At 49.8% G+C, this 11,419-nt stretch overlaps 2 protein-coding genes and 1 long non-coding RNA gene across 3 annotated transcripts in view; 2 read left to right on the top strand and 1 right to left on the bottom strand.

Moving 5' to 3' along the window:
• Nucleotides 1-2,208, top strand: part of TRIM41 (tripartite motif containing 41) — a 9,856-nt gene extending 7,648 nt beyond the window's left edge. Inside the window, 3 exon segments of the mRNA XM_010846479.1 lie at nt 81-208; nt 618-871; nt 873-2,208. Coding sequence (XP_010844781.1) covers nt 81-208; nt 618-871; nt 873-1,220 — 730 coding nt within the window. The 3' untranslated portion in view covers nt 1,221-2,208.
• A 784-nt stretch (nt 2,209-2,992) lies between these two features.
• On the bottom strand, nt 2,993-7,990 carry GNB2L1 (guanine nucleotide binding protein (G protein), beta polypeptide 2-like 1). Its single transcript, XM_010846474.1, has 8 exons — nt 7,535-7,990; nt 6,175-6,346; nt 5,490-5,637; nt 5,135-5,230; nt 4,619-4,729; nt 4,085-4,225; nt 3,494-3,604; nt 2,993-3,109 (listed from the first exon to the last, which is right to left on the bottom strand). The coding sequence occupies exons 1-8, from the start codon at nt 7,641-7,643 to the stop codon at nt 3,044-3,046; spliced, it is 954 nt and encodes a 317-aa protein (XP_010844776.1). The 5' UTR covers nt 7,644-7,990; the 3' UTR covers nt 2,993-3,043.
• Nucleotides 7,991-8,057: 67 nt separating this feature from the next.
• LOC104993299 overlaps nt 8,058-11,419 on the top strand; it is a 14,259-nt gene continuing 10,897 nt past the window's right edge. The window contains exon 1 of the long non-coding RNA XR_825813.1: nt 8,058-8,131. This is a non-coding gene — a long non-coding RNA (uncharacterized LOC104993299). The remainder of the gene's footprint in view (nt 8,132-11,419) is intronic.

The following is an 11,419-nucleotide window of genomic DNA, read 5'->3' as shown; positions in this document are numbered from 1 at the left end:
GACCCTCTCCTTCCCCTCAGCTTCTGCTCTTTCCTCTGGGAATATCATGGTCCCACCCCCTGCCCGGTCCCCTTCTCCAGGTGTGAAGAGGTACAGCTGCAGCCCCCAGAGGTCTGGTCCCCTGACCCGTGTCAACCCCATAGCCATGACTTCCTGACAGACGCCATCGTGAGGAAAATGAGCCGGATGTTCTGTCAGGCTGCCCGAGGTAGGGAGGTCACCTGTTCGACCTTCCTTTGCCTTTCCCTTCACAGACCTGAGATTGGGTTCTGAGGGGAAGTTGGGCCCTGGGGGAATGGGTGCTGAAATTGGAGCAGGATAAAGGCAGGCCAATTGGGGCTTCAAGCCGAGAGCAGCTTTTGTTCTAGCCCAGGTGGGTGATGGGGAGTAAAAGCCAGGACCAGAGGGAAAACCTGTCTGGTGTCCTGAAAACAGAGTGGGGAAAAGAAGTGGAGTCCCTAGGAACTTGAGCCCAGACTCTGTCGGGGCAGGGAGCTGAAGTCAGTTGGATGGTGGGGAGGGCGAGAGGTGAAGGGGAAAGCAGGAAAGGCCAAACTTTGGAGTTAGCCACCAACAGTCATTCCAGCCCTGGCGTATTTGTCCTCCCTCCTCCCAAGTGGACCTGACGCTGGACCCTGACACGGCTCACCCGGCTCTGATGCTGTCTCCCGACCGCCGGGCGGTCCGCCTGGCAGAGAGGCGGCAGGAGGTTGCTGACCATTCCAAGCGCTTCTCGGCCGACTGCTGCGTGCTGGGGGCCCAGGGCTTCCGCTCTGGCCGGCACTACTGGGAGGTAGAGGTGGGTGGGCGTCGGGGTTGGGCGGTGGGTGCTGCCCGTGAATCAACCCATCATAAGGAGAAGGTGGGCTCGTGGGGGGTCCTCTGTGGGCAGTGGGGATGCCAGCTCCTCTCGCCATCACCACCGCCGCCGCCGCCTCCACCTGCCCCAGCAGCCCCTGCTCCAGCGGGAAGTGTGGTGTGTGGGCACCAATGGCAAACGCTACCAGGCACAAAGCTCAACGGAGCAGACACTGCTGAGCCCAAGTGAGAAACCACGGCGGTTTGGCGTGTACCTGGACTATGAGGCTGGGCGCCTGGGCTTCTACAATGCAGAGACTCTGGCTCATGTGCACACCTTTTCGGCTGCCTTCTTGGGCGAGCGTGTCTTCCCTTTCTTCCGGGTGCTCTCCAAGGGCACCCGCATCAAGCTCTGCCCTTGATCAGCCTGCCACCCGCATGGGCCCCTCTGGTTAGCACTAGGGGGGCGGGTGGTGGTGGAAGGTGGCCCATAAGTTTGGGGGCTAAAATGCTCCCGTTCCTGCGTTGCTTCATGCTCCTCCTCTGACCCCAGGCCCCTGCTTCTATTTCTAGGAGTCTAATAAACTCTCCTAGCCTCCAGCTCAGCTTTCTCTCACCTACTGGGTCTGTTCAACAGGTCTGCATGGGTCCCTGATGACAACAGCTGCCTGGTGTTCCCTTCCTGTCTGCCCAGGGATCTGAGTTTTTGAGTAGGGGATAAAGGGAGGTTGTAATCTCATTACTAAACTTCCCTTTCCCCATTTCCTGTTCAACTTTCATGTCAGTTCTGAGGCTGGAGGATTTGGGCAAGACTCATGACAGCCCTCATTCCATTTTCTGATGCAAATTTTAGCTAAGGGATTTGGAAGCTTTTTTGGGGGAGGCAGGCTGGGAAAAGGGTAGAGCTGGATAATCAACAGTCTACTCTCTGGGGGAAGTAGGAAGGATTCTAATTTTCCTTCCATCCCCAATTTCTACCTCCATAGACTGGCCAGAATTTAGCTTCAGTGAGATCTGGAATGGTCGACATGATGGAAACTACATACATCATCCAATTATTTCTTCCCCCTTCCTTTTTCAGCACTAATCTAGGAGCAAGGCTCCTCCCCCACCCCAATCCCTCAGGTCTTTTCACCACCAGGCTCCTTTCATTTTCTGTAAAATCCCCTTGTCAGTTTCCAGCCTCTTTTCATGTGCTTATTTCCCTCCATTTGGTGAGCCCTGGAGGGGAGCCTTGGGACGGATTTGAATCCCTAGGAGAGCCTTGGGCAGAATCTATTTTTCTAGTAACCCTTTGCCTTCTGTCACTTATCAGCTTTTGTCCTCTGCTTTGATGGCTGAGGTCAATTTTATGCTCCTGGGAGAAAGGAAGATGGGTTGTGTTGTGAAAATAAAAACTATTTGCTGCTTTTGTGGAGTCCATTCCTTTAGAAGAGTAAGGTGTTGCTAGTGGTAAACAATCTGCCTGCCAATGCTGGAGATGCAAGAGACATGGGTTCAATCCCTGAGTCAGGAAGATCCCCTGGAGTAGGAAATGGCAACCCACTGCAGTATTCTTGCCAGGATAATCCCAACGACAGAGGAGCCTGGGGGGCTATAGTCCATAGGGGTTGGAAACCAGAGTTGGACATGACTTGAGTGTGCATACACACACAAAGGAGATGCCACAGAATGGAGGAGTGCTTAATTAGATCTTCTTTGTTTCAACAGAGCGAGGTATAAATCCTACCACCCTCCATCTGGGTCCTCTGCCTAGCTTGTTATTGGCAGGCTCCTCAGGTCTACTTCAAGATCATCTGCCACTTCTTTTCTACCACTGCTTAAGACTTTGGTTTTCCTAATAATCTCCATACTGTGGCCCTCATGCCCAAGACTCAGGCACACTACATCTCCAATCTTTTAATGTATTGTATCTAGTTGGAAGTCAAAGAAGTCTCGTTGCCATTATGAGTTGGACGGTATATATACAGGAGACCTCTATGTGCCACACATCTGTCATTTAGCTGCCACCTGAGGAAAAGCCACCATCTCCATATCATCTACACCTAATTTTAAATATCTATGTAAGATGAGTACAAAGGAGTCCTTGCCTTAAAGGACCAGAACAAAACCTTTTTAATCAAAGCCCCGGTTTGATGCAGACTAAGCTAACGTGATGAGTCCCAAGTTTTCAGAGAAAGACACTCACTATAGAAAGTCAGAAAACCATTTTTTTTTAATTTTTAAAGCTCTGCCGTGTTTGTTCCTAGCGGGTGCCGATGGTTACCTGCCACACTCGCACCAGGTTGTCCGTGTAGCCAGCAAACAGTGTCTGCAAGGGAGAAATGACAACATTAAGTTAGAGCCATGCAATTCTACAGTCCTGTTAGTGCAACAAAGATGACCCTTGTTTTAAGATGTCCACTCTTCTACTATTCACAGGTGATTATGTATTCCTAGAGGAAGCAACAGCTGGTCGTAAGGATTCACTTGATCAGTTGTAAACTGATAAAGTTAATCAAGGTTTTAACTGAAGACAGGTAATCACTGTCCCTCCACAATTTTCCTACTGACATTAACACATGAAGGCTGATCTGTGTTCACTGGCACAGTTATCCAAGTCCCGCCAAAGGCAATCACCTATGTCACTAATTTTGTAACTGGCTGAAGCGCAGAAAGGTTAAAAGCTGAATCACCAGAGGATAGATCCACTTACCTGGCCATCAGCAGACCAGGCCAGAGAGGTACACTGGGGAGGCTCTGCCTTACTGCTGGTACTGATAACTTCTTGCTTCAGTTCATCTACAATGATCTTGCCCTCCAAGTCCTGGGGAAGGGGAAAAACCAGGATAGACACGTCCCCTCTCAAACGCCCCTTTAATTGTAATTCAGTAATTCTCAGCAGAGAATTACTTTCTGCCTCTTTGGGGACCCTTGGCAATGCCTAGAGGCATTTTTATTTTTCACTAGTTTGCTACAGGCATCTTGTGGGGAGTAGAGCCTGGGATGCTATTAAACATCCTAAATAATGCACAAGACTGCCTCCCCTCCAACAATGGATTACCCAGACCCAAGTGTCAACTGCACTGACATTGAGTAGATCACTACAATTGGTCTTCCTTTTTTTCCCCCCAATCCCAAGAAGTTATAATTCATCCTTCTTGGGTATCCATTGATAGCATGATGGTTCTGGAGTTGTTTAGGAAGTTCAAATCCCAGCAGCGAGTCAGAAGACACACTGAAAATTTACAACATTGCCAAGGCTTGCACAGCCAGATATCTAGCCTCAATTGCAGCCCACACTCACCCAGATCTTGATGCTAGGACCCGTGGCAGCACAGAGCCAGTAGCGGTTAGGACTGAAGCACAGGGCGTTGATGATGTCCCCACCATCTAGTGTGTAAAGGTGCTTGCCTTCATTGAGGTCCCACAACATAGCCTGCCCATCCTGGGTGACAGGAGAAAACCAATCAGAGAAATATGACTTCTTCCACATATTAATCCCACCCATCTTGCCTTCTGATGGGACCTTTATTCTTAACTGTTTACTGCAGTATCCTGTCTTTATAAAATTAATTTCACAAGTATCACCAGTTATCTTTTTATGTAAGAGATGACACTTCACCAACCCTACAAGAACCTGACTTCAAAATGCATCACTGTAAACTCCAAAAGCACAGGTTCTAATCTCATCAACAGCTTTAAGAAACCAGCCTCACATAAGACAATCTCTTAATGCCTTAACTCATTTTCAAAATGTTTCTCCCCTGGACTGCTATCCCATTATCTTAAGTATCCAATTGTTCCCATTGATTAGGGGACTCCTGTGTCTATGAATCACCTTGCCTCCAGAAGCACAGAGGGATCCATCTGGAGAGACGGTCACAGTGTTCAGGTAGCCTGTGTGGCCGATGTGATTGGTCTTCAGCTTACAATTTGCCAAGTTCCATACCTAAAATTGGGTCAAAGGTGAAGAACCTGGGCTCTGGATCTATCAAGGTCAAAAGGGTTCAGGTCAAGAAAAGGCATGGCATCATGTTTAAAAGGCATCCCTGGATAGGACAGCCAATTTCCATTCTGTCATTGACAAAAAAGTTCAAGAATTATTTATCTTGGCCACTTAGGGAAAAAAATGCTTTCTGTGTTGCCACCTTACCAGGGACTCTGGGCTCCCAATTAGCTACTTTAGACCAAATATCAAAAATTAAAGGCCTGTACTGAGAAAGTATCAGGAGGAAAATGGTCAGTTAAGGGACAAGTTGGTCAGTTAAGCATTCGAAGTTGATTATGACCAACTGGGAGGCAGTGGGAACACATTCTGGTTGGTAAAGGCCTCACACCCTGGCTCCAAGCTCACCTTGACCAGCTTGTCCCAGCCACAGGAAACAATAATGGGATTGCTGCTGTTGGGCGAGAAGCGGACACAAGACACCCACTCTGAATGGCTTTCATCCTGCAGAGGATGGAAAGGAAATAAGGAGAAATTGTCTTGTCTCATGAAACTCCAGACCCCACACTTCCCCCTCAGTTATGTGGGCTATATATTCAGTATGTTGACAACCTATATTCACACTTCAGAACCCAAACCTTTAAGATAAGATAGAATCCCTTTAGGTTCCAGATGAGGCTTGAAATCACCATATAAAAGCATCAGTTAAGAAGGATAGGGGGAAATGTTCAACATATGCTCCCTGCATGTGCCTTTACTTTACCTGGACAGTATACTTGCATACACCCAGAGTATTCCATAGTTTGATGGTTTTGTCTCGGGAGCCAGAGACAATTTGCCGGTTGTCAGAAGAGAAGGCCACACTCAGCACATCTTTGGTATGGCCTACAAATCGGCGAGTGGTGGTGCCCCTGAGAGGGAGGACTTGGTTACTCTCTAGACAGACTCTGCAAACATTCTTCCACAGTCAGACTGCTTCCCTAGCCCAGTTCCTCACCCAATGGAGCTGCGTTACCCACACAACCCTGGATATGACTTTGATAAACGGCAAGCCCTTGGCTGAGAATATGCCAGAGAATCCCTTCAGAATTGCAGGACATGTCCTCACTCCCATGTGGGGATTGGCTGACAATGTCATCTGTCATCACCAGGATCCTCCATTATGCCTGACCACCCAAGACCGAGCTCCCAATATACAGCATGTTCAAACATGTTGCCCACTCCCAAATACAACATCTGATAAAACTGCTATAACAGACCATTCTTCAGCAATTCTGCGTCTCTAATTAAAAGCAACGGGGAGGGAGGCGGAACAACCACAAATATCTTCTCCAGGTACTCTGCCTTACAGTTCCCACTCAAGTACCAAATCACTACCCTGGGAAACCTGATGGTATCTACCTGCTTTCTACCCAGCTTCCCCCCAGTGCCCCAGAGCAGCTACTTGCGTTGTGAGATCCCAAAGGCGAAGGGTTCCATCCCAGGAGCCTGAGAGGGCAAATTGGCCATCTGAGGAAATGACCACATCACTAACAAAGTGGGAGTGACCCCGAAGAGCACGCTGTGGGATACCATAGTTGGTCTCATCTCTGGTCAGCTTCCACATAATGATGGTCTTATCTAAGGGGAGGTAAAACGAAAAAGAAGACCCAGTGAAAAAACCCCACGGCTCACCATCTGACCTTCTGGATCATAAATCAAGGGCATTTAGGGGTAGGGAAACTACCTAAAGGCTGAGAAAGTAGTTTTTAGCCAAGTCCAAGTAACTCTAGTGAAGAGTCAAGCAGAGCTAAGTTGCACCCTCAGAATTTAACTCAGGTGTGTGAAACCTTACCAGGTTATGGATGCCCCTTTCGGAAATCCAAAACGATTCCACATCTATTTACTGGGCTTCCCTAAGTGGCTCAGATAGTAAAGCATCTGCCTGCAATGCGGGAGACCTGGGTTCAATCCCTGGGTCAGGAAGATCTCCTGGAGAAGGAAATGGCAACCCACTCCAGTACCCTTGCCTGGGAAAATCCCATGGACGGAGAAGCCTGGTAGGCTACAGTCCATGGGGCTGCAAAGAGTCGGACACGACTTAGCGACTTCACTTCCACAATGCATGCGCACAGCAGGCTGGATATGGAAGAGTAGCTGTGGGCCTCCTGAGACTACTGCTAGGGGATGCAAGAAATACCTGCAATAGAAAATTCACTTTAGACGCTAAGGATTGGATGCTTTCACTGCAATGTGTTCCACTGAACAAACTTTCCTAGTAAGTGCCATACATGATGGTAGCCTCAGATGAACTATTTTTAAATAGCGTGAATGCAAAAAGCAATCGACAAGAAGTCTCCAAATGCAGTCAGGCACAGAGAGAATGAGAAGAAAAAAAAAGCGGGGGTGGGGGGGGGGCTGGAGAAACGGCTGCCCTGAAGTAGCCGAGAGACTAGATACGAGGTCCGCCTTGAAGTTCACTTTTTAATGAGCAGAGGGTCCGGGCAGCAGCTCAGAAACAGCCTCTGGGTTTCAGCATAGGCACTCAGATGGCATGTTGGGATCATCACCGCGCCACCCGACCCGAAGGCTCCTGGGCTCACAGTTACATACACGGGTTTGAGAGGTAGAGATTAAAAAGGCCGCAGCCTTGCAACCCTCCCGGCAGCCAGCTGTTTCGGAGCTCGCAAAGTCGGGGACGCCTCATGGGTTTATCCGCAATGAGGCCTAGGCACAGGTCAATTCACAGCCCACCTCGCGGCCCACAGGCCCAACCACGTGACGCGCGCCAACGACCCCTGCCCCTTAATCCAGCACCTCAGCCCGTACCTCGAGAGGCGGACAATATCATGTCCGGGAACTGGGGAGTGGTAGCGATCTGGGTCACCCAGCCGTTGTGGCCCTTGAGGGTGCCACGAAGGGTCATCTGTTCAGTCATGGCGACGGAGAATGCGGGTGTCGCCGCAGCGACAAGGATGGAACTGGATAACTCAGAGAGGCGACCCGCGCACCCGCTTCCACCGCGGCCCTGCAGAGGAAAAGAGCGAGCCGCCCACGCCGGAAGCGGAAATACCCGCCCTCCCGAACAAAATGGCGCCCTCCCATAATTCACTTCTGCTCAAGATGGCAGCCCCATGTAGTTCAAAGGGAGAAATAAAAGACTTTTTGTCCAGACCGTCGTACAACGTAATTTGGTAGCACCGTACAAATTCCCTTATTAAACCAACATGCCTGAGTATTTAAAAAGGCTCCTTATGGTTGGGGCATGATGTCTCAAAAGCGTCAGAGAGGAAGTACACGCCCCAGAGCTTAGTAAGGAGAGCCTAGTGGCTTCACTGGCCCTACGTGGCACAGCCTGAACCCCTCCCTTTCCGCTTGGTGTTTCGGAGGGCATCGCAGAGGGAGCTTAATTTCATGGGCACAATTGTGAGTAACGGTGGGCAATGTGAATAATACTATATTAAATTTTCAAAGTAAACTGCGTTCAGGTGAACTATTAAACCCTAACAGATTCCATGCGCGGGCGGCGACTCTTCCCTCAAGAGGTTTATTCACTGATGGTGTTGGGTGAGGAAAGACAGTCCACCCAGGACTAAAGCAGGAATGGGTTACAGAGAGGAAAACCGGGAATGAAAGATAAGTTAGTCTGTGGGCTGCTGGACAGTAAACCCCACTCCCGCCTAAGCAGAAGCGTGGAGAGCTCTCGCAGAAACTGAAAGGCCCCAAGAGGAAGGTTGGCTCGCGCAAAACCACCTCATAGAAAGGTCCTTGGGTCTGGGTGTCCAGGCGTGCCCAAGTATTTCTTTTCTGTTTGTCACATGTATTATTTTCTCATGAAATGAAATTGGGAATAATAGTACCTACCTCACATGGTGTGGAGAGTATATTAGATAGGTAAAACACCCAGAAAGATCCCTGGCAAAGCAAATGCACAGAACTTAGTGAGCACCTCTTGGCTACCAGACACGGTTTTACGTCTTGGGAACATAGCTGTGAACAGATTAAAAGGGACCTGTTTCTTTGTTTTTTGAGTTTACATCCAATGAGATGGGGAAAAGAGAGCTCAAGGGGGAGATTTTTAACAAAGAAAGATATAGGTGAGAGCTTTAGGGATTTATGGGTGGATGTTCCAATCCGAGGAAAGAATCAGTGCAAAAGTTCAGAGCTGGAGCGTTGAAGGCCTTGGGGACCAAACCAATGCGATGGAGGTGGGGGCGGGGGTGGCAGTTGACAGAGGGCCTTGCAGGCTAGGGGAAGGACCTTGCAGACTACTAGAAGGCCTGCCTTTGGGAAGGAACAGTGTGGGACAGTGGCAAAGCTTCTACGGGCTATGGCTGCTCAGATGTGTGAAGAAGGCCAGAATCCATCCCTTGAAAGCAGCTACTCTCCTGGTGCCTTGCACACCTCTGCCTTCCTCCACAGCCAAGTTGGGCTCATCAGGAACAGCCTTCGCTGTGTTCCTGCACAGCCTAAGGGCGCCCCCAACTGGCTGTCCTGTAGTTTTTCCAACACTGAACTCTACCCCTACCCATGCTTTTTATTTATTTATTTAGCTGCACCCTGTCTTAGTTGTGGCATGTGGGATCTAGTTCCCTGGCCAGGGATCCAACCGTGGCCCCCCTGTATTGGGAACCCAGAGTTTTAGCCACTGGACCACCAGGGAAGTCCCTACCCATGCATTTTGTTTCTCCTGTGATGGTGAGAGATCCTTGCCTTTACCCATCTTAGTATCCAGCTTGCTGCCCACAATTTAGGCCATGATTAAGCCTCCTTGGGTACTCAGCACAATGGAGAGGTGAGTGATTCTGTGGTTATCTCTGTGGAACGTGAGATGTGTTATGCAAAATTTCCTCTGTCCTCAAAAACACTTGCTCCTCCACCTCCTACCTCTACTCTCCAAAGACACCCTCACTCAATCACATTATTATATTTTTTTTCCCCCTCGAAAAACCTCATTCAGCTGTTTTTTGAATTTTGTCCAGGGTACCCCTGTGGAATCTGCATCCTTGAGGCAGGGTGCCAGGAAACCAGGTTTAAAAGGAGCCCAGGTCCCTCATACTGGCTCAAAGATGGGACCTTTCTGTAACACCAGACTCTTTTCCAGAAGCCTCCCAGACGATCCTTGCTCTCCCAGGTTCCCAGCCTGCCCCTGCCCAGCCCCTCCCAGGTCCTCCCTGTCCTGCCTCTGCTCTGAGACAGTTGAAGGTGACTTTCCGAACCCACAGGCTTCTCCCCACACTTGTCTCTAATCTTGAGATGATTCTGGCGGGAGCCCCTCCTATGGGGTCAAGGAGGGAATTCGGGTTTTGCCTTGGTGCTCACCAGGACTAAGCTGGCAATGCCAGTAGAGGAGAGAGAGAAATAGTGGACTTCCCCATAGACCAGAGACCCTGCAGGATTCAGGCTTTCCACTTCAGAGCTCTTTTACAGCCACCACCTGGTCTCTCCTCTCTTGAAGGTGAGGCTGGCAGGCCACAGTGCCACTGAAGGACAATCTTTAGCTGAAGGAGGCCTTGCCTTGACCCTGGGGACACTGGGCACCTCTTTGGCATTGGCTCTGGGTAGAGATCGGGGTGGAGTGACCTTTGCAGCCCAGCCACATTCACGCCTGCTTCCCTCAAGGGCACTCTGTGGCTCCCTGCTACAGTGGTTCCCAACCTTTTTGACACCAGGGACCAGTTTTGTGGAAGACAGTTTTTCCATGGACATGGGGGTGAGTAGTTTTAGGATAATTCAAACACATTGCATTTATTGTGTACTTTATTTCTATTATTATTACATCAACTCTGCCTCAGATCATCAGGCTTAGATCCCAGATGTTGGGGACCCCTGGCATGGAAGCCCTCACTTTGCCCTGGTTAGGGATCTGCTTGGACTCCTCACTCCTGTTGAGGAGGCTGTAGGTTGTTTTGGTTAGCAGAGAGATCCTGCCCCCTTCCAGCAGGGTGGTGTCCCTCAGCTGCTGGACAGTTTGAGAATCAGCTGCACCTTTCTCAACAAAGTCTATTTACTACCCCGGCCAGACCTCTTCCTTCTCATTCAGGGCATTTCTTCTTCAACCTCAGGGAGGTGGAAGGCTGCTGGAGGCTCTCATCTGCCCTTTAGGGAAGACTCAGCTCTCCTCCAAGGTATCCTCCCACTTTTCGAGGCAGCCCACACCCTGTAGGTAGAACCAGTCCTGGCTCTGAGCTTACTGCTGTCTCACCTACTTATTGTCTTAGCCCCTGGGCAGCCCCATCTTTCCCTTGTCCCCATGGGCACCACCTCTAGTCCACACAAGGTAAGAATCCCACAGAAGAAATTGGAGATGCTCTTCTAAGTAAGTCTGTCTCACCATTCATTTCCTGAAGGAAGCCCCTAGGACCCACATAGCTGGAAAGGGTCCTTCAGACTTCTTATTGGATGCTCATGATCTCCAGGAGCAGAGGCTTCTCCATCCCCTCCTGCCAGCATTCAAGAGGTAGGAGAGGTCTTCCCTTGAATGCTGAGGTGAGGACCTTAAGGAAAAGGTGTATGGCCGGGACCAGAGGGCCTCCTGACTGCCAGCCCTGGGCAGATGGCTTCCTTTTGTTTTACTGTCCTTCCACAGACTTAGTGTGGTTGGCTCTGGCATACCCCATACTCCATTGTTATGACTACATTGGCCCTCCCTTGCTCCTCCAACTCATCCATCAATTCTCTCCCATACAGGATATGCATTGTTCTGTCTGGAAG

This window comes from Bison bison, unplaced genomic scaffold (assembly GCF_000754665.1).
Source record: "Bison bison bison isolate TAMUID 2011002044 unplaced genomic scaffold, Bison_UMD1.0 scf7180017864238, whole genome shotgun sequence".
NCBI lineage: Eukaryota > Metazoa > Chordata > Mammalia > Artiodactyla > Bovidae > Bison > Bison bison.
This window is presented reverse-complemented; position numbering and strand designations above follow the sequence as displayed.

Bases quoted from the DNA above. Each gene is read 5' to 3' on its own strand.
- GNB2L1 (XM_010846474.1), bottom strand. From the start codon at position 7,643: ATGACTGAACAGATGACCCTTCGTGGCACCCTCAAGGGCCACAACGGC. The intron at 5,231-5,489 runs GTAAAGTAAAGG...CATCCTCTGCAG, and splicing joins TATGCAAGTATACTGTCCAG to GATGAAAGCCATTCAGAGTG. The intron at 3,605-4,084 runs GTGAGTGTGGGC...CCCCTTCCCCAG, and splicing joins GTCCTAGCATCAAGATCTGG to GACTTGGAGGGCAAGATCAT.